This window comes from Oncorhynchus masou, chromosome 12 (assembly GCF_036934945.1).
Source record: "Oncorhynchus masou masou isolate Uvic2021 chromosome 12, UVic_Omas_1.1, whole genome shotgun sequence".
NCBI classification, from domain to species: Eukaryota; Metazoa; Chordata; class Actinopteri; order Salmoniformes; family Salmonidae; genus Oncorhynchus; species Oncorhynchus masou.
This window is the reverse complement of record NC_088223.1, coordinates 69,693,422-69,720,252: the sequence shown is the minus strand read 5'-3', so window position 1 is coordinate 69,720,252 and position 26,831 is coordinate 69,693,422. Positions and strand designations below refer to the sequence as shown.

At 44.2% G+C, this 26,831-nt stretch overlaps 1 protein-coding gene across 19 annotated transcripts; it reads left to right on the top strand.

Moving 5' to 3' along the window:
• On the top strand, positions 1-26,482 carry LOC135550732 (BRCA1-A complex subunit RAP80-like). Of its 19 annotated transcripts, none has more exons than XM_064981789.1 (25): positions 1-214; positions 374-496; positions 878-959; positions 1,103-1,233; positions 1,372-1,701; positions 2,016-2,868; positions 3,053-3,180; positions 3,270-3,701; positions 3,931-4,287; positions 4,619-4,674; positions 4,817-4,980; positions 5,115-5,170; positions 11,661-11,979; positions 12,156-12,237; positions 12,450-12,573; positions 12,736-12,820; positions 12,939-12,987; positions 13,546-13,761; positions 14,497-14,560; positions 14,648-14,809; positions 14,980-15,049; positions 19,604-23,265; positions 23,541-23,631; positions 23,810-23,890; positions 25,658-26,482. In XM_064981789.1, exons 2-18 carry the CDS (start codon positions 395-397, stop codon positions 13,682-13,684), a joined length of 3,489 nt encoding a protein of 1,162 aa, XP_064837861.1. In that variant the 5' UTR covers positions 1-214; positions 374-394; the 3' UTR covers positions 13,685-13,761; positions 14,497-14,560; positions 14,648-14,809; positions 14,980-15,049; positions 19,604-23,265; positions 23,541-23,631; positions 23,810-23,890; positions 25,658-26,482. The 19 variants fall into 19 exon arrangements, with proteins under 19 accessions (XP_064837861.1, XP_064837872.1, XP_064837866.1 ...); XM_064981800.1 differs by having other exon boundaries at positions 1-496; positions 13,546-13,615; positions 13,720-13,761; XM_064981794.1 differs by having other exon boundaries at positions 1-496; positions 19,604-20,492; positions 22,523-23,265.
• Positions 26,483-26,831: the final 349 nt, after the last annotated feature.

Genomic DNA, 26,831 nt, shown 5'->3' with positions numbered 1-26,831 from the left:
CTTGCATGTTTGCTTACTCTAACGTTACCTGTTTGAAATGTGCATTCCAAAGAGAGGACATCACATTTCACCCCTCTATCAAAAAGTTCGCCCTGCTTTGAGTCACGTGGTTTAAGAAAATGGCTTCTTGAAACGAATTTTGTCAAATGTGTTGCTAAAAGTAGAAATTATAGCTACCTAAAACTGAATGCGAGTGTTACTATTGGACTGAAGGGTTTGTAACTTCAATCTCAGAAATCGTTATGCATAAGTAACCGTTCTACTTTCATTTTTTCACGATTCTCAGGAAGATGGGTGTGCAGCAGATCTCAACTGTCGTAACATAAGATAGCTTACAGTAGCTAGCTAACTAAAACATCTGTCTCGATTTCAGCACCAAAGTCAACCGAACAACATGCCTCGGAATAAGCGAGAGAACAGAGGCACCGATGATTGTCCCAGGAAACGACGACGAGCTCAGGAAGAGGGCAATGTCGTCATCTCAGACAGAGACGAGGTAACCAGCTGAACTAACGTTACTGTATTTAGCTAGCTGGTACCACACTAAATTGCTAGCAAACTCTCTTCCCACATTGGACGCAGAACTACCGAGATAGCTATATTTCGGTGTAAATTGACCTTTCATTAAATCTTAGCTAGAATACAAAGACTGTATGGTATACTTGATAACTGTCGGCCTTCAAGCTATTTGTATTTGGATCTCTAAGCTAGGCATCCAGGCTTGAATAATGATATTATACAAGCCTGGATGCCTAGCTTAGAGAGCCAAATACAAATGGTCTGAAACAGAGATACTGCTTGGCCGACACTTATCAAGCATAGCATGCAGTCTTTATATTCTTCATGTCATTAATAACTCATCTCTCTTCTAATCCAGGATGAAGACTTCAGACCGACATCATCATCATCATCAAGAGGAGAGCGCAAACGGGAGAAGGAAAGTAGAACACGATCAAACGGTATTTTGACCAACATATGTCTCCTTATTTGTAGCTAATTAGACTCATAATTTTCATGTACCACATCAACAGAATGCAACTATTGAAGCACTGCAAGATGGAACTTTAACCTACTGTACTGAAACTGTCCCTTCTCTTCTCAGAGATGACAGAGGAGGAGATGCTGGACCTGGCCATGAGACTGAGTAAACAGGAGGCCAGCAGCGCTGCTCTCCGGCAACGACAGGAGGAAGAGGCCGTGAGGAAGGCCATCGCTGAAAGCCTCTACGTAAGTGTAGGTATTACTGACAGAAATCAAATGTCACCTGGAGATTTACTCTAGCAGTCCTCACCATTGTTTCAGATCAATCCAACCATTTGTATTGCATTCTATCTATTCCTGTGATACATGAGTGTTGCTGTATCCCTTCAGGCAGACAGCCATACTCATCCCCACTCAGAATCTTCGCTCCGGTCAGGGAGCCCTACACAACAATGTCAAAATTCTCCTCCAGAGGGAGAGAGCAGCATACAGCCCCCCAGGTGTAAACTCTCCTACCCTAACCATGGTGTGGCTGACAGGGAGGGAGCCCGCGGTGGAGGTGTTCATGTAGGGGCGGCTCCCTCAGACAGGAGGAGGAGGGGGAAGAAGGAGGGAAGCCCATTACTAGATATGCCTGACCTGTCTCAGACCCAGAAGGTCTACTCCCAGTCCTCCCCCCTCAGCCAAGCTTCCACCTCAGTGCCTCTCCCATCCTCACAGGTCAGTGGTGAACACACACAGACATACGCCATTATTTATCTGTCATTGCCTGTTCAACCCTGGCTGCTGTTCTGCATTTCTTCAGGGGCTTCAATGGGCCCAGATCTAACTAACTACGCTCATACCTTAAGACTTAACAAATGTATGTGTTAAGTTCTGGTGACAGCAGGGTAGAAGAACCAACAACTTATTTAGATCTAAATGTGTTTTTAACAACAATGTTGGCATCATCTTACACTCATCACAGGCTAAGAATGCATGCCAGATCAGTTCTTACAATGTTTTTATGATAACATCTTCTATGCCATTTTAAGGAAGAGGGGTCTTCTCAGAGGAACCTTTTTGGAGACCGCTCAGTCAAGGCAATTGAATCTCAGGACTGCAACAACTCCACAAAGAGTGACTCCCAGTCCCAACTCAGGATCAAGTCCCCTGTTTTCCCTTCCACTACGGATCCCCAAGCCAACAAACTTGTCCTGTGCCTGGAGAAGCTTAGCCAGGACCTCCTAGTAGACTGTCAGGCCTCTGGGTTCCTACTAAAGGGTCATCCCAGCTTAACGCTTCCCACAAAGTCCCAGATATCTCAATCTTATCAGCCCAAGAGCCCCACATTCTCCAATACCCCTGTGTTTTCCAAAACAGAGAGAGGTGTGGAACCAGGCCAAAGTAGTCCCTCCTTTCCTAAACGCGCCATGTTCTCTAATTGTGATTCAGGAGAGGAAGAAAAAGAGGCCAGTCCCACCATTCCTAAAAGCCTGGTCTTTTTCAAGACTGATAGAGGAAAGGCAGAGGAACAAGGGAGTCCAACTTCTCCTAAAAGCACCATGTTCTCTAAGACTGAAAGAGGACCAGAAGAGAAAGATACCTTCTCTGGAAGTCCAGTCTTTCCCAGAACTGATCAGATAAGGGACCAGGGTCCACAGAGCTGTGTTGAAAGTGTCTCTGCAACAGGAGACTATGAGGATGGAGACAGAGATGATGCTGTGAAGAGCAGGGATGCCTCCGTGTGCCTTCCACCATGCCCCAGAACAACCCTGTCCCTGAAAAAGAGATTTGTGCCTATAAGGAAGACTGCTGGAGTTTCAGACAAAGTTGTTGACCAAGAGGAACGCGAGGGTGAATCCTCACAGAGAACTGTAAACAGGATTAGCATGCCTGCAAAGTTGGGTATGTTTTTTTCCCTATTGTTTCAAACACTGTCACACATACAAAGCAATGTTACGATCATACATTGAGTATGAATAAGAACAATAAATACCTTTATGGCAGGTTCAAATGGCCTCTCTGCCTGCCCTTTTGGCTTTTTATGTTCAGATTCAATGTATGTATTGACATGATTGTTCCCTTTTAGCTGCAGAAGAAGACCTTAATTCAGAGGAACCTACATTGGCTTTGGAGACTCAGCCAATGCAGGAGTTAACCAGTAATATGGCGCTACGCTGGTCAGATGATGACGAAGAGGAAAATGGTCCTGAAAAGGTGAAACCAGGGAACTACAATATTGTCTATCACCAGTACCACAATACACTGTAAATATCTTTCTCTCTCTCTCTCTCTCTCTCTTGCAGTCAGCTAACTCGCCCAGCCCAGTCTTCCCACAGGAGAATGACCTCCCTCAGCCAAGCAACCAGGGTCTCTCCCCAAACACCCACGACCACCGTTCCCCCCAACACAGACACAGCCCCTACCTCGTCCCCAAGAAACACACTCACAACTTCGAAGGTGCCGCGTGCGAGGAGGGGGAGAGCCAGTCCAAGTGCATCCGGAAGAAGTTCACCTTCAAGGGCATGTATGGAGCCCCCTCTCCCTCTCTTCTCAGACAGGCTGCAGGTAGGAGCCAGGATGAGGCCAAAGGCGGAAGCACCTCTTCCCACCAGCCCCTGGCCTCCTCCAGCCGCCTCTCTCCCCCCACAGACGGCCAGGGTTATGGGGGAGTGGTGCGCTACTATTGGGGTGTGCCTTTCTGTCCATGGGGGCAGAACCCAGACGCCTACACACAGGTGATCCTTGGTCTGATGTAGTTTTTCTCTCACACAGACATTTTCTGGATTATGAGTCAATGTGGGTAACTGACTTCTGGGAACACAAAAAGTGTGGGGTATGAATACTGTGTGCTATTGTGTTAGAAAAGTTCCATCCATTATTTTGTAATATTTCATTGATCTGATGTTAGATGTCATGACTTCTAACTGTAAGTGTCTAATATAAATTACATGATTTTCCTTACAGCTGATCCTGTCCCAGCTGGAGGTGTATGAGAAGAGCCTGAAGGAGGCCCAGAGGGGTCTGCTGAGGAAGGCAGGCTGGGGGGAGCCAGTCCTCCCTGGGCCCCCAGAGAAACCCTTCTCCAGGAGGGGACGCCTCGAGAGACGCAGGGCCCCACGACTCCTGGAAGAAGAGGAGAGCGGGGGAAAACGTCAGGAAGAGCTAGTGGAGGTGGTAGAAGATGATGATGATGATGAAGAGGAGGGAGAGAAGAGGGCGAGACAACTGTCACGGTGGGGCGTGGAAGGGGGAGGGAAGAGAGGGAGGCAGGAGTGGAAGGACTGCCAGGATCTGTTTGTGTCCTCTCCTGAACAAGAGAAAGTGAGTATTGCTTAATAATTAGAAATGCCTATTATAGGCAGCTTGGAGCAATGCATTTATGTATTTTCGTAGGCTGTATTAATATTATTATTTTTCTCTAGAAGTGTCAATCATATCAAAGGCTCTGATGGTGCTACAGTACTTACTTAAAGTTCCTTGTTACACTATCTAACCACTTGATGGCACTATCAACAATTTACAATCCCAATGTGTTATTATAATACGGGTTTAAGTGTGTCTTTTTGGGATAGACACATTTTATTATGTAGAAAGGTCGATCCACTTGATGTTTTTCCCCCATTAAATTTGTCTTTGTTTTGTCTTCCCATAGAAATCTCCCTCCTCTGTATTTCATGCAGATACCAGTCAGCTAATTCTACTTCAATGGTATGGGAGGCGTAAACTGCTAAATCATACAGTATGGACCTAGGTTGTCTTTAATCTCAATGATGCAAGTGTATTAATTGTGCACAAGAATTTAAAAAACAATGTATAAAGAATTCAGAGAGTTGATTTCTCATTTTATCAGGAGACTTGGCCTTAGAAGAAAAGAGGAAAGACTAGCAGAAAAACAACCACCTGACTTACTGGAGGAGAGGGAGGAAGACAAGAAGGAAGAACAGATGGATGATAAAGAGGGTGGAGAGAAGAGGGAGGAGGAAGAAGTGGATGTCAGAGGCTTACAAGTTCCAGGTATAAGAAATAATGTAATTATTCCATAAACCAGTAGGTATATATGGTTCTATTTAGATTTGAATAATTCATGTTTGAGCTTCATATGTAGCTGTAATTGTCATGCCGCTACTTCTTGTTGTTTCTGATGACAGAGACACAACTCAGTGACGACAGCACTCAAGACCTCATGGTCACCAGCTCTGCACAGGTTAGTCAATTCAGCACTACCAAAGACACTCATACATAGAGCATTTTGACTACGGTTCTGAACGATTCTCCTTTTACCCAACACCTAGAAATAATGGGTATGTGCATAGAATTGTGAGGCTATGGTTTTACATTTTAGCCATTTAGCACCGTGGTTTCCAAACTGTGGTGCTTGCCCCGGCTCCCCCCCCCCCCTCCAAAAAGAAAACTGTCTAGCTTTCAACTTACTCTTGAAAGTTGTAATAGTAGAATCAAATGCACAAGGTACTATTTTGAAATTGGGGAGTGCATCATCAGTATTCCTCTTATCATTGCATACCTTAGTGGGCTCTTTATAACTTGTCAAATGTCCACATCAACTAACCCATGTCAGGAAGCTATACATTTTGTTGTGATGTTTCAGTCACTAAAATATGACATGAATATACACTGCTCAAAAAAATAAAGGGAACACTAAAATAACACATCCTAGATCTGAATGAATGAAATATTCTTATTAAATACTTTTTTCTTTACATAGTTGAATGTGCTGACAAAATCACACAAATTATCAATGGAAATCAAATTTATCAACCCATGGAGGTCTGGATTTGGAGTCACACTCAAAATTAAAGTGGAAAACCACACTACAGGCTGATCCAACTTTGATGTAATGTCCTTAAAACAAGTCAAATTGAGGCTCAGTCGTGTGTGTGGCCTCCACGTGCCTGTATGACCTCCCTACAACGCCTGGGCATGCTCCTGATTACATTTACATTACATTTAAGTCATTTAGCAGACGCTCTTATCCAGAGCGACTTACAAATTGGTGAATTCACCTTCTGACATCCAGTGGAACAGCCACTTTACAATAGTGCATCTAAATCATTTAAGGGGGGGGTGAGAAGGATTACTTTATCCTATCCTAGGTATTCCTTGAGGTGGGGTTTCAGGTGTCTCCGGAAGGTGGTGATTGACTCCGCTGTCCTGGCGTCGTGAGGGAGTTTGTTCCACCATTGGGGGCCAGAGCAGCGAACAGTTTTGACTGGGCTGAGCGGGAACTGTACTTCCTCAGTGGTAGGGAGGCGAGCAGGCCAGAGGTGGATGAACGCAGTGCCCTTGTTTGGGTGTAGGGCCTGATCAGAGCCTGGAGGTACTGCGGTGCCGTTCCCCTCACAGCTCCGTAGGCAAGCACCATGGTCTTGTAGCGGATGCAAGCTTCAACTGGAAGCCAGTGGAGAGAGCGGAGGAGCGGGGTGACGTGAGAGAACTTGGGAAGGTTGAACACCAGACGGGCTGCGGCGTTCTGGATGAGTTGTAGGGGTTTAATGGCACAGGCAGGGAGCCCAGCCAACAGCGAGTTGCAGTAATCCAGACGGGAGATGACAAGTGCCTGGATTAGGACCTGCGCCGCTTCCTGTGTGAGGCAGGGTCGTACTCTGCGGATGTTGTAGAGCATGAACCTACAGGAACGGGCCACCGCCATGATGTTAGTTGAGAACGACAGGGTGTTGTCCAGGATCACGCCAAGGTTCTTAGCGCTCTGGGAGGAGGACACAATGGAGTTGTCAACCGTGATGGCGAGATCATGGAACGGGCAGTCCTTCCCCGGGAGGAAGAGCAGCTCCGTCTTGCCGAGGTTCAGCTTGAGGTGGTGATCCGTCATCCACACTGATATGTCTGCCAGACATGCAGAGATGCGATTCGCCACCTGGTCATCAGAAGGGGGAAAGGAGAAGATTAATTGTGTGTCGTCTGCATAGCAATGATAGGAGAGACCATGTGAGGTTATGACAGAGCCAAGTGACTTGGTGTATAGCGAGAATAGGAGAGGGCCTAGAACAGAGCCCTGGGGGACACCAGTGGTGAGAGCGCGTGGCGAGGAGACAGATTCTCGCCACGCCACCTGGTAGGAGCGACCTGTCAGGTAGGACGCAATCCAAGCGTGGGCCGCGCCGGAGATGCCCAATTCACCAATTTGTAAGTCGCTCTGGATAAGAGCGTCTGCTAAATGACTTAAATGTAAATGTAACTCGGAGAGGGTGGAGAGGAGGATCTGATGGTTCACAGTATCGAAGGCAGCCGATAGGTCTAGAAGGATGAGAGCAGAGGAGAGAGAGTTAGCTTTAGCAGTGCGGAGCGCCTCCGTGATACAGAGAAGAGCAGTCTCAGTTGAATGACTAGTCTTGAAACCTGACTGATTTGGATCAAGAAGGTCATTCTGAGAGAGATAGCGGGAGAGCTGGCCAAGGACGGCACGTTCAAGAGTTTTGGAGAGAAAAGAAAGAAGGGATACTGGTCTGTAGTTGTTGACATCGGAGGGGTCGAGTGTAGGTTTTTTCAGAAGGGGTGCAACTCTCGCTCTCTTGAAGACGGAAGGGACGTAGCCAGCGGTCAGGGATGAGTTGATGAGCGAGGTGAGGTAAGGGAGAAGGTCTCCGGAAATGGTCTGGAGAAGAGAGGAGGGGATAGGGTCAAGCGGGCAGGTTGTTGGGCGGCCGGCCGTCACAAGAAGCGAGATTTCATCTGGAGAGAGAGGGAGAAAGAGGTCAGAGCACAGGGTAGGGCAGTGTGAGCAGAACCAGCGGTGTCGTTTGACTTAGCAAACGAGGATCGGATGTCGTCGACCTTCTTTTCAAAATGGTTGACGAAGTCATCTGCAGAGAGGGAGGAGGGGGAGGGGAGGAGGATTCAGGAGGGAGGAGAAGGTGGCAAAGAGCTTCCTAGGGTTAGAGGCAGATGCTTGGAATTTAGAGTGGTAGAAAGTGGCTTTAGCAGCAGACAGAGGAGGAAAATGTAGAGAGGAGGGAGTGAAAGGATGCCAGGTCCGCAGGGAGGCGAGTTTTCCTCCATTTCCGCTCGGCTGCCCGGAGCACTGTTCTGTGAGCTCGCAATGAGTCGTCGAGCCACGGAGCGGGAGGGGAGGACCGAGCCGGCCTGGAGGATAGGGGACATAGAGAGTCAAAGGATGCAGAAAGGGAAGAGAGGAGGGTTGAGGAGGCAGAATCAGGAGATAGGTTGGAGAAGGTTTGAGCAGAGGGAAGAGATGATAGGATGGAAGAGGAGAGAGTAGCGGGGGAGAGAGAGCGAAGGTTGGGACGGCGCGATACCATCCGAGTAGGGGCAGTGTGGGAAGTGTTGGATGAGAGCGAGAGGGAAAAGGATACAAGGTAGTGGTCGGAGACTTGGAGGGGAGTTGCAATGAGGTTAGTGGAAGAACAGCATCTAGTAAAGATGAGGTCGAGCGTATTGCCTGCCTTGTGAGTAGGGGGAAGGTGAGAGGGTGAGGTCAAAAGAGGAGAGGAGTGGAAAGAAGGAGGCAGAGAGGAATGAGTCAAAGGTAGACGTGGGGAGGTTAAAGTCGCCCAGGACTGTGAGAGGTGAGCCGTCCTCAGGAAAGGAGCTTATCAAGGCATCAAGCTCATTGATGAACTCTCCGAGGGAACCTGGAGGGCGATAAATGATAAGGATGTTAAGCTTGAAAGGGCTGGTAACTGTGACAGCATGGAATTCAAAGGAGGCGATAGACAGATGGGTAAGGGGAGAAAGAGAGAATGACCACTTGGGAGAGATGAGGATCCCGGTGCCACCACCCCGCTGACCAGAAGCTCTCGGGGTGTGCGAGAACACGTGGGCGGACGAAGAGAGAGCAGTGGGAGTAGCAGTGTTATCTGTGGTGATCCATGTTTCCGTCAGTGCCAAGAAGTCGAGGGACTGGAGGGAGGCATAGGCTGAGATGAACTCTGCCTTGTTGGCCGCAGATCGGCAGTTCCAGAGGCTACCGGAGACCTGGAACTCCACGTGGGTCGTGCGCGCTGGGACCACCAGATTAGGGTGGCCGCGGCCACGCGGTGTGGAGCGTTTGTATGGTCTGTGCAGAGAGGAGAGAACAGGGATAGATAGACACATAGTTGACAGGCTACAGAAGAGGCTACGCTAATGCAAAGGAGATTGGAATGACAAGTGGACTACACGTCTCGAATGTTCAGAAAGTTAAGCTTACGTAGCAAGAATCTTATTGACTAAAATGATTGAAATGATACAGTACTGCTGGAGTAGGCTAGCTGGCAGTGGCTGCGTTGTTGACACTACACTAATCAAGTCGTTCCGTCGAGTGTAATAGTTTCTACAGTGCTGCTATTCGGGGGCTAGCTGGCTAGCTAGCAGTATTGATTATGTTACGTTACGTTAAAAGAACGACAATAGCTGGCTAGCTAACCTAGAAAATCGCTCTAGACTACACAATTGTCTTAGATACAAAGACGGCTATGTAGCTAGCTAGCTACGATCAAGCAAATCAGACCGTTGTACTGTAATGAAGTGAAATGAAAATGTGATACTACCTGTGGAGCGAAGCGGAATGTTGACCGGATTGTTGAAGTTAATTCGGTAGACGTTGGCTAGCTGTTGGCTAGCTAGCTAGCAGTATCTCTCTTACGTTAAGGACGACAAATAGCTGGCTAGCTAACCTCGGTAAATTAAGATAATCACTCTAAGTCTACACACTCTAAACTACACAATTATCTTGGATACGAAGACAGCAAAGACAACTATGTAGCTAGCTAACACTACACTAATCGAGTCGTTCAGTTGAGTGTAATAGTTTCTACAGTGCTAGTAGACTGTAGACGTAGCTAGCTGCTGGGCAGATAGCAGTGTAGACTACGTTAGGACGACGAAATACGATAATTACGCAATTATCTTTGATACAAAGACGGCTATGTAGCTAGCTAATAAGAAATTGCTAAGATTAGACAAATCAAACCGTTGTACTATAATGAAATGTAATGGAAATGTAATGAAAAGTTATACTACCTGCGGACCGAAGTGTAGATGCGACCGCTCGCTCCAACCCGGAACCGGAAGTGGCGGATGGTCTCCTGAGGGATCTCCTCCCAGACCTGGACTAAAGCATCCGCCAACTCCTGGAAAGTCTGTGGTGCAAGGTGGCGTTGGTGGATGGAGCAAGACATGATGTCCCAGATGTGCTCAATTGGATTCAGGTCTGGGGAACGGGCGGGCCAGTCCATAGCATTAATGCCTTCCTCTTGCAGGAACTGCTGACACACTCCAGCCACATGAGGTCTAGCATTGTCTTGCATTAGGAGGAACCCAGGGCCAACCGCACCAGCATATGGTCTCACAAGGGGTCTGAGGATCTCATCTCGGTACCTAATGGCAGTCAGGCTACCTCTGGCGAGCACATGGAGGGCTGTGCGGCCCCTCAAAGAAATGCCACCCCACACCATGACTGACCCACCGCCAAACCGGTCATGCTGGAGGATGTTGTAGGCAGCAGAATGTTCTCCACGGCGTCTCCAGGCACGTCTGTCACATGTGCTCAGTGTGAACCTGCTTTCATCGGTGAAGAGCACAGGGCGCCAGTGGCGAATTTGCCAATCTTGGTGTTCTCCGTCAAATGCCAAACGGCCTGCACAGTGTTGGGCTGTAAGCACAACCCCCACTCGTGGATGTCGGGCCCTCATACCACCCTCATGGAGTCTGTTTCTGACCGTTTGAGCAGACACATGCACATTTGTGGCCTGCTGGAGGTCATTTTGCAGGGCTCTGGCAGTGCTCCTCCTTACACAAAGGCGGAGGTAGCGGTCCTGCTGCTGGGTTGTTGCCCTCCTACGGCCTCCTCCACGTCTCCTGATGTACTGGCCTGTCTCCTGGTAGCGCCTCCATGCTCTGGACACTACTCTGACAGACACAGCAAACCTTCTTGCCACAGCTCGCATTGATGTGCCATCCTGGATGAGCTGCACTACCTGAGCCACTTGTGTGGGTTGTAGACTCCGTCTCATGCTACCACTAGAGTGAAAGCACCGCCAGCATTCAAAAGTGACCAAAACATCAGCCAGGAAGCATAGGAACTGAGAACTGCAGAACCACTCCTTTATTGGGGGTGTCTTGCTAATTGCCTATAATTTCCACCTGTTGTCTATTCCATTTGCACAACAGCATGTGAAATGTATTGTCAATCAGTGTTGCTTCCTAAGTGGACAGTTTGATTTCACAGGAGTGTGATTGACTTGGAGTTACATTGTGTTGTTTAAGTGTTCCCTTTATTTTTTTGAGCAGTGTACATTAGATGATGTATAAAAATTTATAGAATTGCAGAAAATAACTTTTAAACTAACCCATTTTGTTGGCGGAGAGGACATTTTGTATGAACCGTTTGTGTCATGAACAGTGCTTGGACTCATGGAAATATGGGGCGTGGGAGGTTCCCCAATGCAGGAAGGGGGCCCTGAGTGACAAAGTTTGGGAACCCCTGATTTAGCAGACGTTCTTATCCAGAGTGATTTACAATTAGTGCAGTCATCTTAAGATAGCTAGGTGAGACAACAGTTGTAGGAATGAACTTTTTTGAGGGAAAATGTATCAGCAAAGTCAGTGCTAGCAGGAAAAGACAAGTGGAGTTTTTTTTTGTGGGGGGCATTGTGGGATTTATCAGAAGTTTTCGGACAATGATTGTTGATGTCTATGATTGATTTGGCAACCTGTAGCCCCAGCCAGAGAGCCAGTCCCTGCCTCAGATCCAGACCTTTCTTTCATCACCCCGTCCTCTGGAACTGCGTGAAGAGGGGATGTTGGTGGTTGGAGAGGAGGGGCGGAGGAGTAGCCCTGTGGGGATCCCTGCTATAAGAGAGGATGTTCGGATGGAGGAGGATATCCCAGAGCCTGCCTTCCCTCGGAGCCCCAACATGGACTGTCCCATGTGCATGCGTCTCTTCCCCCTGACGGAGATTGAGATGCACGCTGCCTACTGTGACGGTCCCACCGGTATCATGGAGGAGGAAATGGCAGAGGAGAGCCACTCGCAGGGTGATACGATTTCCTTTTGTAGGACAATACATCTGATTCTGAGTAGGCACAGCAGACCAGCATGATGAAAATGATTAACTTGTCAATGTCGCCAAATTTTACAGTACCCACAAATAATATTTTATAGTACTTCAGGACTGATATACATACAGTAAAACAGTCATGTTGATATGTAGTTTCAGTCAAGGCTCGTAGGAAGAGGACCAGAAGGGGTGAGAACATTGGAGAGGAGCAGCCCAGCTCTTCTGGTTCTGGCAAGTAAGTAGGTATGACAGCATTTACCTTGGTCTAGCATCATGTCTTACTCGGGTTACTTAGGGATTTTGTTGTGTCTCTCATCCTAAGGTGTTGAAAGTAAATTTCCCTTACTCTCCCTTCCTATAATGCCTATACATGTTAACAAATATGAATTAATGGAAGACAAGCAACTGATGTTCATACCTTTTCTACGTGTGTTGTCTCCACGGCAGGGTGGTACAGGGAGAGAAGTGCTTCCTGTGTCAGCAACTATTTCCTCTCAAGTACCATGAGAAGCATGTAGAGGACTGCATCAAGAACAAAGAGTTCTCCAAGGCTGCACCCAGAGACGGACAGGTACTCCTGGTTGGCAGTACTACACACTAGTACTTGTTTTTTTTCCTCAAAGAAGGGTCTACTTGCAGTGACTGTGATATGTGGTTGTTTTTCTTACTAAACTGGGTTGAATGCACTGACTTCAAGTTACTCTGGATAAGACTGACTGCTAAATGACTGTAGCTCTTCTGGTCTTCTGTCTGTGTGACGATCTTCCAGAGTGGAGACTTGCTGAGTGCTCTGGACCAGACAGAGCATATATATTCAAGTACTGTACTCTCACTTTCTGTCATTGGCTTGTTTTACACTTTCCTAAAGCCTCTTTCCACCATGTTTGAATGGGAGAGAAAGAGAGCCAATGTTTTCACTCTTTGGTCTCTTTCTAGGGACTGCTGAGGCCAAACCATGTGATACTACCGTCAATAACCAACAAAGGTAAGCAAAACAACCGGAAATAGTGATGGATTGTTTTTGGGAAACTCCATTTGACTGTTACTGTAGTACTCACCCCCGGTGACATAGGATAGGGAGGGGAGTCTGATAAGCGGACCCTATTTGTCTGTCAAGGATATACCCTGATAGTTAGTTCTCTGAAGCATCATAGCAAGTCTATTACATGCTTATAAAACTTCATAGTTGTCCATAGTGGACTAAGGCTGTTTGTATACCCCTATTTAAGTAGTTATTAATTTGCCATTTTCTGCTGGTTTAATAGTTCATAAAAAGAAACATTTTTGGGTCAATATGAGATGTTAGTAAGCAGACTGCAGCGTTTGGTGCTGGTCTACACTTGATTTGGGATTCCACAGCACTCCAGTAACTATATGTCATCAATCTACCTCTCAAGCCCATTACTTCTCTGTATAACAGTGTGCATGTAACACCTGCACTTGTCCAATAAGAAATGCAAATTTTCTGTTGCATAATGTTTTCCTACGGTCTACCTCAATGAACATGACCCTGCTCTGTATAACTGTGTTACTTTTATTCCAGTGGCCTGATTGATGATCTGGACACAGCAGAATCTGGGGGAAGAGGAGACTTCATCGCCCCAGGTTTCAGAGTGAGCACCTCACCCATCCAATCCTTCACCCCTGTCTCAGAAGCCACAGACTGCCTTATCGACTTCTAATGCCAATGCTCTTCCTCTACCTCTTCCTCCTCCAGGCCCAGCCAAAAAGAGATTAAAGCAATAGTTTACAAAAAAATGTAAATTACTGTCAACCACTTTTTTATACCCCTGTAGATCTTTCATTTGTAGTGTTTGTTACACTGAATTGAATGACAAATGTGTGTTATTAATATGGTATTAAATTATACTGATTTCTTTTATCTACTTTCGTTGGAGACATGTTTGTTGGATTGTTACTATGTTGATATCATGAGGTATACGTGTAGTTCTAAACTGTTTCTTGTTAGTAATACATACAGAAAGCAATGTAAGAGTCAATTCACTTTTACAGACCAACCAAAAGAATGCCTGCATACCAAACAGTCACAGCGAACCAAACCGTCCTCATTGTACATTATTGGGTTGTATTTTGGAAGGGGGAGAACTATCAGGTTACAGCAGCCTTTATCAGTGCCATTGTAGCTGTATGATTGTAATATAAAAACAGTGCTACCAGTGTAAACAATGATTGCAAGAGGACTGATTGTCAATTGCAGGTAAACATTTCTTCAATTTATTTTGTAGTGAATTTAGGTACATTCTGTCCAGTTAATTTTGTTTTTGTTTTATGGTATGTCAAGTGTATGGTAGGGCTATTTACACCTGATGTTGCATGAAGTATTTCCTTCCAAAGTATACTGAAAACGTGTATTTCTTCTGCCAACACTACAAGCATATCAAGTTAAGTGATTCAATCCATGGAATGTGCTATAGAAGTACAGTTAACACTGCTATTAGCATCTAAGCTCTTTGCCGTATGTGTACCATTCCAGTGATTCTATATCCTCCCAGATGAGCAGCAAGAGGGCCAAACTTAGCCAGGATTCCTCAGACCCGGTCAGCATATGCATATCCGCAGATACCTTCCACGTGGTACACCCACTGTGTGTGACCTTATCGCTGCGTTTCATCCTTCCTCTGCAGGGGAAAGTGTCTCCCAGCCTTTCCGTCTCTGAGTAGGACGAGGACCTAGGAGAGGTGTCATCTCACCTGCAGAAAGACCTGAATAAATTACTGGGCAAAGACACCAAAAGGCTCCTCTTAAGATGCTTCCCACCTTTGTGAGGACCACACCTAATGGAACAGGTATGTTAAAAGAGACATGGTCTCGATGTGGTCCAGTGAAAACGTCTTATGTGGACTGAATTGTGTATACTCAAGGAAAGTGGAAACTACTCTGGTTGGCTTCAACAGAGACTGGTGACTTCCTGGCACCAGATCTGGGAGGGACTAACCTACGTGTCCTCTATTTGAAGTTAGGAGTGGAGGATCAGCAGCATGAAAGATGTTTACACCATCCATGAGGAGGTTGATACGTCTGGAAAGGTGAGTGTTAACTCGGTGGTAAAACACTTTCTTAGTGTGTGTATGTGACCCACCGAAAGAGTGTAAAACTAACACTTTTCAAAGTGTTAACAAACTAACACCTTAAGAGTGTTGGGTCTGTAACACCGTGGTGTTGCAAATTCTGACTTAAAATAACACTTAGTAGTTTTACAGTCATTCTTGCAGTGTTGTTTTAGCATTGTAGGGTGCAGAGCATTATTTGCATATTTCCCAGCATGCATTTCAAGTGAATGTTAGTGATACCCACCCATGACTGTGTTTTGTTAGTAACAGACATGGTTTTGCAGTCAGCACTAAATAACAGTCTTGAGTTTTTTTTTAAATTGAAAGTTAACTATTTATGTAGATATAGTATATATTTGTAAGGCCTAGTTTTCCCCAATATTGTGGTTTGATGATCCTGGCCAATGGGCCATTTAAAATCTGCAAGTCACAATATGTTGTTACTCAGTTGAGTAACAACACCACACAGTGTTGATTCACACTTGATTTATCCCACTGGTGTTAACTCCAGTAGAATAACACTCACAACACTTACCTCCACACTAATATTTTAACACCTGCAAATTTTAACTATGAGAGAGACCTTAGGAAAAGTACTGGAGTTAGTGTGAAAGCGGAGAGTGTCGCAGAAGAAGAAACAGAGAATCCATCCACGTTCCTGGCAAAAACCATGAGAAGCCATGAGCTCAGAGGCAGAGGCTGTGCCAGTGGGTTAATTGAAAACTGCCTTGTTCAGGGTCAGAACAACAGATTTTTACCTTGTCGGCTCGGGGATTCAATCTTACAACCTTTCGGTTCCTAGTCCAACTCTCTAACCACTAGGCTACCTGCCGCCCTCAGGTTATTTATTGGAAAATAAATAAATGTGATGCCAGGTGACAACATAATGATGTTTGTTTCCAACATTCGGGCTGTTTTCCTAAAGAAGTTAAATCTGCTTTGCGTTTTGTTTCCTTTCCACGATACTATACTATCCCAACCCTAGAAGGAACCAGTGACAGTAAAAAAAAACAGCAGGGATGAATGTTGAAACTTGTCGAAGGTATTTCAACAGGGCGGAACGTTGAGGGCATGCCACTACTCTGCCATGCAGGCCCCAAACAAAGATTTTATTTTTTCATCTTCAGAGGTCTATAATATTTTTTTATGGCTGACTGTGTTCAACCCAAACAATACCAGTTCCTTTCCTGTGGAACTTTTTTGCCTGTTTTCTGACGTGTAGGTCAGTTTACACTCCCTTATAAAGTCGTCAATTAGTCCATGTTTCAAGTCAAGGACATAAAAAAAATTATAGCAATCTAACCTTTATTTATCCAGGTTTCATTGAGATAAAATATATTTAGCAAGGGAGACCTAATTGAACCTGGATGAATGATATATGACCTGGATGAATTAAGATGTAAATATAGTGTTGGGTATAGGGCTGGGTGCCTCCTGAAAAGATATCAGTGTTGTCATGAGCAGATCTGCTTTACAACATTGATTTAAGATTACAGTATCATATTTGAAGAGAACAGAAAAGTAGGATCTAGGGATTCACCCAGTCAAGTTAACTTAAAATGATACATGACTTTCACTGGAGATGGAATATTTCTGATGGAGAATTACATACGCAGGGTAGTGGCAGGGTAGCCTAGTGGTTAGAGCATTGGACTAGTAACCAAAAGGTTGCAAGTTCGAATCCCCGAGCTGACAAGGTACAAATCTGTTGTTCTGCCCCTGAACAGGCAGTTAACCCACTGTTCCTAGGCCGTCATTGAAAATAAGAATTTGTTCTTAACTGACTTGCCTAGTAAAATAAAGGGGAAATAAATAAATAATAAATAAAAAAAATGCATGAGCATCGTCACCTTGTGGAGAAATGCTTATTTTTGTCTATTCGGACTGTTGTGTTACTCTGAATAACATGTCATAATCCCACTGGTCATCTTTGACTATGCCATTATCTGTAATAGTGTTATAGATGGTATACAGGTGTTATACCTCAGCTACACTCAAGGTACTAAACGACATCATAACCGCCATCGATAAAAGACAGTACTGTGCAGCCGTCTTCATCGACCTTGCCAAGGCTTTCGACTCTGTCAATCACCATATTCTTATCGGCAGACTCAGTAGCCTCGGTTTTTCGGATGACTGCCTTGCCTGGTTCACCAATTACTTTGCAGACAGAGTTCAGTGTTTCAAATCGGAGGGCATGCTGTCCGGTCCTCTGGCAGTCTCTATGGGGGTGCCACAGGGTTCAATTCTCGGGCCGACTCTTTTCTCTGTATATATCAATGATGTTGCTCTTGCTGCGGGCGATTCCCTGATCCACCTCTACGCAGACGACACCATTCTATATACTTTCGGCCCGTCATTGGACACTGTGCAATCTAACCTCCAAACAAGCTTCAATGAAATACAACACTCCTTCCGTGGCCTCCAACTGCTCTTAAACGCTAGTAAAACCAAATGCATGCTTTTCAACCGATCGCTGCCTGCACCCGCATGCCCGACTAGCATCACCACACTGGATGGTTCCGATCTTGAATATGTGGACACCTATAAGTACCTAGGTGTCTGGCTAGACTGCAAACTCTCCTTCCAGACCCATATCAAACATCTCCAATCAAAAATCAAATCAAGAGTCGGCTTTCTATTCCGTAACAAAGCCTCCTTCACTCACGCTGCCAAGCTTACCCTAGTAAAACTGACTATCCTACCGATCCTCGACTTCGGCGATGTCATCTACAAAATTGCTTCCAACACTCTTCTCAGCAAACTGGCATGCAGTTTATCACAGTGCCATCCGTTTTGTCACTAAAGACCCACCTCCAGGTCATCTACAAGGCCATGCTAGGTAAAGCCCACCATCTCAGTTCACTTGTATGCTCTAGTCGGCTTGTATGCATCTAGTTAATCTGCAAGTACTCTGCTAATTATTCGCCTACCTCCTCATGCAAACATTTTGCACACATTGTATATAGACTCCACCCATTTTTTTTCCCCACAGTTTTTATTTATTTACTTTTCTGCTCTTTTGCACTACTGTGTTATTGACTTGTTAATTGTTTACTCCTTGTGTAACTCTGTGTTGTCTGTTCACACTGCTATGCTTTATCTTGGCCAGGTCGCAGTTGTAAATGAGAACTTGTTCTCAACTAGCCTACCTGGTTAAATAAAGGTGAAATAAAAAAAATAAAAAAATAAAAATACCAGATGACATGGACAATGGTAACCTTGTCCTGAAATAGAAATAACAAACCTTCTCATTGGTAGAGTGTCTGTAGCCTTTCCATCGCTCTGTGGAGAAGCTGCGGGAGGTGTCGTCTCCCCTCAGGAAGGACCTGATCATAAGGCGGGACAATACAGTCCTGTACTGTATTCCTTAAGGCCCAATGCAACCGGTTTTATATCAATATCAAATATTGTCTGCGTAACAATTAAGTACCTTACTGTAATAGAATTCCATTAAAATGGGCAAAAATAGCTATTTAGCAAAACTATTTCTCAAACAAGAATTTTGCTAGGACTTTCTGGGAGTGGTCTGAGTGGAAAGGGGAAAACTGAAAACTAGCTGTTATTGGCAGAGAGGTTTGGAACTGTCCTTATCATTGGTCTATTAACCAATTTACTCAGTGCTTAATTTGTAAATTGGGAGGTACCTAAGCAAAAAGCGAGCCTGAGAGTGGTGACCTGGGGAGGATCTGAGGTACAGGAATGCAGAACGCATGAAGGAAAAATAATCTATCTTTATAACAAAATATTGCATGCATTATCATTGCTTTTGCATACTGGCATAGAGCAGTAGAGGCCTTCTATAATTTCATGACATGTGTTTAGAAATAATTTTTGACAAATGATCGAAATGACAGCCTACTTTGACACTGAGAATCTGAGATCAATAAAAATGGCCCTGTCTTGAATACATCAATAGCCTAGGTGTGTGGAGACTAGGGTTGCAAAGGGTGGGGAAACTTTTCCCATAGGAAGTTAAGCCCGGGAATGTTGGGAGTTTTGCTTAAATTCATCAATAAAGTTAGCTTATAACAGTGAACCTTTTTTGTGGGATACACAAAGCCAATTCTAGGTCTTGAGCCATAGTTTAACCAAAATATCTCCAATTCAATGGAATTGAAACCCTCTGCATGCACAGTGCATTCTTCCATCAAATGTACATCTGATTCTCAAGATATTGCAAACTAATGGGATGCTATTGAGCCCTTTCTGGGAAGTTTTGATTACAGTACTAGGTGGGGTGAATATATTTTTTGTTAACTAGTAAATAGTAGCCTGCAGCAAAAATGTGTTTTAAATCATTTCTAACTTGTTAACAATTTCTGCCGGTTAGTTTTTGCTACCATGTGGGTTCTTAGCTTGCTTGAGCTTGCTAACTGTGAAGTGTTAATTTACCTGTTTCCATACATGTTTCATTTTAAAACATTTATCTTAAAAAGAAGTTGTTTAATCTAAGTGCTTAACTATTTATCTGTACATGGAATTGTATTTGTTTTTGTTTTTTTACTCTTTTTTTTCTAATCTTTACAGGAAAATGCCACAGGCACTATCTGATGTGGTTTCACTGCAGCTAATGTAGAAGGAAAAGCTGTGTACATTTGCAAATACTGTGCCAAATCATATGTGAAGAATGCAACAAAGATGCACAATCATCTGGCCAAGTGCATAAAGTTCCCTCAGCGCTCACAACAAGCTACCTCTAACAAAAGTCCCTCTACATCTATTAGAATCAGACACCTTATCAATAGCAACAGCTCATGGTCCTTCTGGAATCAGAGTTTTCTTTTTTACAGTGGAGGAACGTAGTCAGAGAAATACTGATAAATGTCTTGCTCGAGCTGTGTATGCAGCTGGTTCACCACTGATGTTCACAGGCAATGTGTATTGGAAGAGATTGCTGAATGTTCTTTGCCCAGCACACACTCCTCCAACCAGACATGCTTTATCTACCGTAATTTCAGGACTATAAGCCGCTACTTTTTTCCCACGCTTTGACGCGGCTAATTTATGGATTTTTCCCGCTTTCACAAGATTCATGTCGCCAAAAATCTGAGCATCGTCACATAATGTGACGTAAATCGAGCGCGCTCAAACTTCCCATCATTCTGATTACGGTAGTCATTTTGTCACCCTCATCATGGCAAAGACACAGAGAAATGCATATGATGCAGCTTTCAAGTTGAAGGCGATCGATCTGCCTGTTGGAAAAGGAAATAGAGCTGCTGACAGCGTGGAGCATTGTCAAAAAATCCACTATCATCAACGGGTTTCGAATGGCTGGACTGCTGCGTGTTGAAGAGGGCAGCGATCCAACATCGGATGAAGCAATTCTGAGGCTATTCAACTCCGACACCGAAGGAGATGACTTCAGTGGTTTCAGTGCACAGGAGGAGGAAGATAGTGACCAATGACTTTCTTGGTAGGCTACTGTTTACTGCTATTTTTTTAATTTTTGTTACAAGCCGTGTTTAGTTTAAAGGCTGTGTAAAGTTCATTTGTTTCAATGTACCGGTAGGCACCTGCGCGGCTTATTTATGTACAAAATACATATATATTTTTTAATTCAGTGGGTGCGGTTTATATTCAGGTGCACTTAATAGTCCAGAAATGACGGTACTAATTTGCAGGATGCAGAGTTCAAGTGAAGGTCAAGTAAATCATAGAGAAAGCAGACTGTATTACAATCATCTCTGATAGGTGGTCGAATGTTCGCGGGCAAGGAATAATTAACTACATCATCTCCACCCCGCAACCAATATTCTACAAGAGCACAGACACAAGGGACAACAGACACACCGGTCTCTACATTGCAGATGAGCTGAAGGCAGTCATCAATGACCTTGGACCACAGAAGGTATTTGCACTGGTGACAGACAATGCTGCGAACATTAATGCTGCTTGCTCACATCACACCCATTGGCTGTGCTGCTCATGCATTGAATCTGCTCCTCAAGGACATCACGGAACAGAAAACAATGGATACACTACAAGAGAGCCAAGGAAATGGTTAGGTATGTGAAGGGTTATCAAGTTATAGCAGCAATCTACCTCACCAAGCAAAGTGAAAAGAATAAGAGCACCACATTGAAGCTGCCCAGCAACACCCGTTGTGGTGGTGTTGTCATGTTTGACAGTCTCCTGGAGGGGAAGGAGTCTCTAAAAGAAATGACCATATCACAGACTGCCAATATGGACAGCTCCATCAAGAGGATCCTCCTGGATGATGTATTTTGGGAGAGTGGTAAGCAGCCTGAAACTCCTGAAACCTATAGCAGTAGCCATTGCACAGATTGAGGGAGACGATGCCATCCTGTCTGATGTTCAGACTGCTTGCCGATGACAGAGAAGAAATCCGTACTGCCCTGCCAACTTCACTGTTCCTCCAAGCAGAGGAAACTGCAGTTCTGAAATGCATCAAAAAGCGTGAAGACTTCTGCCCAAAGCCCATGTTAGACCCCAAGTATGCTGGCAAGAGCATCCTGTCTGGTGCAGAGATCAACAAGGCCTATAGTGTCATCACTACCGTGTCTCGCCACCTTGGCCTGGATGCTAAGCTTCTTAACAGTCTGGCGATGTACACTTCCAAGCAAGGGCTGTGGGATGGAGATGCAATATGGCAGTTATGCCAACATATCTCATCAGCCATCTGGTGGTAGGGACTTTGTGGATCTGAGGCTCTTTCCCCTGTTGCTTCCATCATCCTCCAAATCCCACCAACATCAGCCACCTCAGAGCGCAACTGGTCCTTGTCTGGGAACCCGCACACCAAAGCATGCAACAGGCTGACCATTACAAGAGTTTAAAAATTGGTGGCCATCCTGGCAAATTTTAGACTTTTTGAGCCTGACAATGAGCCATCCTCAACAAGGTTGAGCTGTGCATCACCCAATGAAGCGCAGCTCACTCACTGGCGATGGCCCTTGTGTCAAAAGCCTTTCTCTCTTGTTTTAGTTTGTAAAGCAATGCTGTTTGCTCAGTAGGCCTATTTGGAAGTTAATAACATACTGTATTTGGTAGCCTATAGGCAGATTAGTTGTCTCTTTTCAGCAGGAGCCATTTGCTTTCCTGTCTGTGGTTTCCCGCGATTGTATTTGAAATATTGCGAAAGGTCTGTTTTGGCTGCATGCTGTTTGTTCACTGACAGATTTGCTGAGTGTTCCAAACTATAGGCTATGCCTTGTGATTGGGCTACACACAATCCACAGTTAGCTATTTTTTATAAGCTATTGATCAAATCAAATTTATTTATGTAGCTCTTCGTACATCAGCTTATATCTCAAAGTGCTGTACAGAAACCCAGCCTAAAACCCCAAACAGCAAGCAATGCAGGTGTAGAAGCACGTTGGCTAGGAAAAACTCCCTAGAAAGGCGTCCGGTGATCCTCTGTGGCTAAATTATAGGCCTACACCTGGTGTAGTCTTCTGAATGATTTCATTTCTTTCTGAACAGACAGCAGTCATTCTATATCTTTGGCAAATGTATGTCAATTTATCAGGGGTGCTGCGGCACCTCCATCACCCTTCACGTGGACAGGAAGATCTGCGCCATACCCCAGGGTATTATGCTGGGGCCGCGAGAGCAGGTGTGTGTGGTACTGAGTTCACAAGAGTAGTCTTTCATTGTATGTTTGGGATGTACATGTTTTTACAGCTCATCCCACCCCTCCCATGAGGTGGTTATTTTTTAATCCCAGCTAGAAACGGTGCCTGTAAATCCCTGTGTTGTTACAATGTCATACTTTGTAAGCATGGACTTTCAATGGTTCATTTTAAGTCAAACTACAAATATGGGACATTGACTGGAAAACTGCCTGTCAGCCACAAAGTCCTTTTTAAACTACTCATGTGGCTGATCAGGGAAACACAAGTCTTATAATTGAACATAGACATACTCAAGGTAATACATCTTGGTGACTCATGAGGGCTGTGACTTTGCCAGGTTTTGATGGCTGAATGCCATGCTCAGTTTTTAGAGAAAACACATACGATTCCCCAGCCTGCATAGGTATGAATCCCCTTTCAGACCCGTCTCTTGGATTTTCGCACACCGTTGTAAAATGTTGACTCATTGTGATGTCTTTCCCTGTCCAGTGGTTTTACATTGCGGCCTGCCTGGCTGAGTTCCTGGAGTCGAAGGATCAGACGCTACCTCTGGGCTGTACCTTCTCCTTCGAGCAGAAAGACATCGACAAGGTTCGTCACAGTCAGCCAACACACACAAACACATGCGCAGGCACACACACATGAATCCACAAAGGATCCCTTCATGCAGCCAGGACTCGTATTAGTAGAAAATACCAAGCCCAGGTTACTTCTCGACATTGGACTAGTTCAGAGTCATGACATTTGAACATTTAATTGTCTTTACACTTGTTTGGACAGTCTATTTGACAACTTTGTCAGAAAAAGTCAAGGGCTAATAGTAAGTGATGGTCAAATCTCACTCATTGTCTGACCTCGACTTCCAGAGTATCCTGATCCGTTGGACCAAAGGCTTTCTTTAACTGTTCAGGAGTGGACGTGGTCAGGCTACTGAGAGAAGCCATCCACAGCAGAGAGGTGAGTGTGTAGGCCTCTTTTATCATCCAACTACCGCCAATTTCTAATGAACAATTATTTTGATGGGATATGCATTTGGAATGTTATTACTACATTAGTAGAGCCTATAAAATAAGTTGTTATACCAGTATATTTCTTTCTGTCTTTCTCCCCCCCTTGAACTATGACATTGGTCCAGTTGCAATGGTGAATGACACTGTGGGTACCATGATGAGTTGTGGATACAGGGACCAGAGTTGTGAGATTGACATGATCATTGGTAGGTAGTACCTATCTGTACTGCAGCCACACTACTGCAAATATAGCATTAGATGAAAGAACACAAATAAAGGCATAAGATGCCCCATTTAGCCTAGCAAGTGAAGGAGAGGGTGACTGTAGTTATCATATATAAGTCATATTATTACAAATTGCTTGCCACAATGTTAGGGATGTCAAGGATAACCATGGAGTCCTATCTTGAAACATATCATGTAGTTTAGTGCCATTTCTAGCACTTCCACAATGCAATGGCTCCCTCTGCTGGAGATGATAGCAAAGGGGTTTTGTTTGTGTTTTTGTGTGTGCATGCAATATGTTGCATTCATTTCTATGTAAGATTCTCTGCTTCCCCAGGGACGGGGACAAGCGCATGTTACGTGGATTAGATAAATAACGTGAAGAGAGTGGGCGGGGAGGATGTATGTATTTGCAGGTAGCCTGGCAGGGAGGAGCATTGGGTCAGTAACCGAAAGGTGACCGACAAGGGATGGGGCGTGTTGTTGACGATGGGACATCCAAACTGAGTTTGACCTGATGGTGGATCGAGATTTACTCAACCCAGTCGTGCATGCGTATGTGTTTCTACACCAAATTAATGAGCAGTCAAAAGTACATAGCTGAAGTACATGAAAATACATAACTTCTATTTTTGACTCGCTTGACTTTCATTTGCCAAATACAGGCCAAACCTCATTCACCCTGGTCAATTTATCTGTGTACTTAACTCTGTTGTTTTGTGACTTTGTCCAGGACAGCTTTGAGACCAGATTAATCTCTGGAGGTAGAGGATAAGTGACTGACACACCATGCTCTTATGTGTCATCTCCAGTTACACAGATCCTAAATATAGCAGTTATTTTTTTTAAATCAATGTGCTACATAATACAGAAGCTACTACTGGGTAAGATTGAGGGAAATGACCGCAATTGTCTTTACAACTATATATTATAAAATTGACTAGAAATGGAAGGGTTGGGAATTGCCAGGGACATCATGATACGATATTATCACAATACTTAGGTGCCGATATGATGTATTGCAATTCGATACTGGGATTTTTTGGCAATTTAACATTCTAAACATTGCTCACCATATGTCTGCTGCGAAGGGACATGAGAAAATTAGTTTTGATCAGTCATAGAAATATTGTTAGTGCTGAAAACAAATGAGCTCCCTTATTAAAAAGAAGGTTGAAGAACTAGTTATGAAGGAAAAATACTGGAATTTTGGTGCAGGTACAGACAACTAGCGCAAAAACTATATTGTGATAATGTCGATACGATATATCGTAAAAATATGTTCACCTCAGAAAGAAATGTTATGAAATGGTCCACAGGGTTATTTCAGTTTAAGTGGAAAGTTACAGATAAATCCTGCTTTTTATATTCTTGTCACTTGATTGAATGGAGAATATCCTCTTGTGCTGCCATAATAACAATGTGGATTTCCTGCCTTTGTTTCCTCAGCGTATTCACAAGTCACTGAATCGCAGTAATATGTCGGTCTAACCACTATCCTAAAGTTAATTTACACCCCTCCCTCAACCTTATCCCTGCCTTTCCACTGGCAGGAATTTCACATGATGGAATATTATTTCATAGAATAGTTATTTTCCAATTGTCCATGGAGATTGTATCTCTCATTCACCCCTTTGCACTGTCAGGAGGACCAATGTCAGTATCAGGTGTGCAGGTAGCCATACTTTGATTTGACTATCTCCCTGTCTCTCTCAACATTGTTATCCCCCTGTTTCTCTTCCCTCCAGCTTCAGTAAGCAGCTCCAGGAGACCGTAAGAATCCTGGTCCCTAAGTGTGACATCACTTTCCTCGTCTCGGAGGATGGCAGTGGAAAAGGGCAATGCCATGGTAATGGCGGTGGCACAGAAGCTGGCCATATCGCCCCGACTGTTAGAAGACAGCAGATGAGGAAGATGGAAATTAATATGTTAGGTCAGAGGAGGCATGCTGGAAAGACTACTTGAAATGCAGCATCATAAAAATGTCCCCCTCAAATGCTTTTGTTGTACGGTACATGCTAAACAGCTCACTCACTTTCTCCTACTGTATGGAAATTAATGAATTCATTGAGGTGAACTTTTTTACAGTAGGCTATTTTTTGTTGTTGTACATGGTTAACTTTCAGTGAGGAAATTCCCTATTTTCTTAAACTTCTATGTGAAATATGTATTATGTGTAACAAATGTTACATAATTTTATACTAGAATGAATACTTGTAATGGGTAAATTCTCACTGTATTGCTAGTATATTTAGAGACCAGATATTTGATACTTGGACATCACTGCAGCTATATTTGAATGGCAGCTTGGTAATACAATTAGTCTTGAAGTAAAAATCTATGAATTTCATGGTCAAGCCAAGTTCCACAGAATGGAAAGAGACACATGTTTACGCCCCCTGTTGGAGAAACTGTACAAATGAACATCAGGTCATTAAATCAATGTTTTCCGCAAAATTATACAACTTTAGAATATTCAGTCAGTCTTAAACAACAGACACCTTTCTGAACACGTGTTATGTTAATCAAAACTTACTGCAAATAAAGATTGCTAGCATTTGATATTGATACAATGTTGCACTGTACATTTCCCTGCACCCCCAGTAGGCTAGTAGTTCTGTTGCACTTCTTCAGCCATAACACTTATCACGTGCTCGTCTTTGCTCACCTTTTCTCCCAGTGTGGTATAGTGTAAAATACAAGTCACGATAACTTAAAATGATCACCAGGCGTTTGTCTCTATGTAGGTACCATGGTTATACTCGAGGAGCCGGACTGACCAGTTCGAAGATTGATATTAGGCTGATATTCAACACCATCGTGAAAAATAAAATAAGGACTATTATAAGCATGAACAACAATGATTTCAGAATGGAAAAATGTCCTCCCATTAAAAATATCCACTTTCATATTAACAATAAC

What these genes read in the sequence shown, in the direction of transcription:
- LOC135550732 (XM_064981789.1), top strand. Translation starts at nt 395, where the DNA reads ATGCCTCGGAATAAGCGAGAGAACAGAGGCACCGATGATTGTCCCAGG. An exon ending in TCATCTCAGACAGAGACGAG is followed by an intron (nt 497 to 877) that starts GTAACCAGCTGA and finishes CTTCTAATCCAG; the next exon opens with GATGAAGACTTCAGACCGAC. An exon ending in ACCCAGACGCCTACACACAG is followed by an intron (nt 3,702 to 3,930) that starts GTGATCCTTGGT and finishes TTTTCCTTACAG; the next exon opens with CTGATCCTGTCCCAGCTGGA.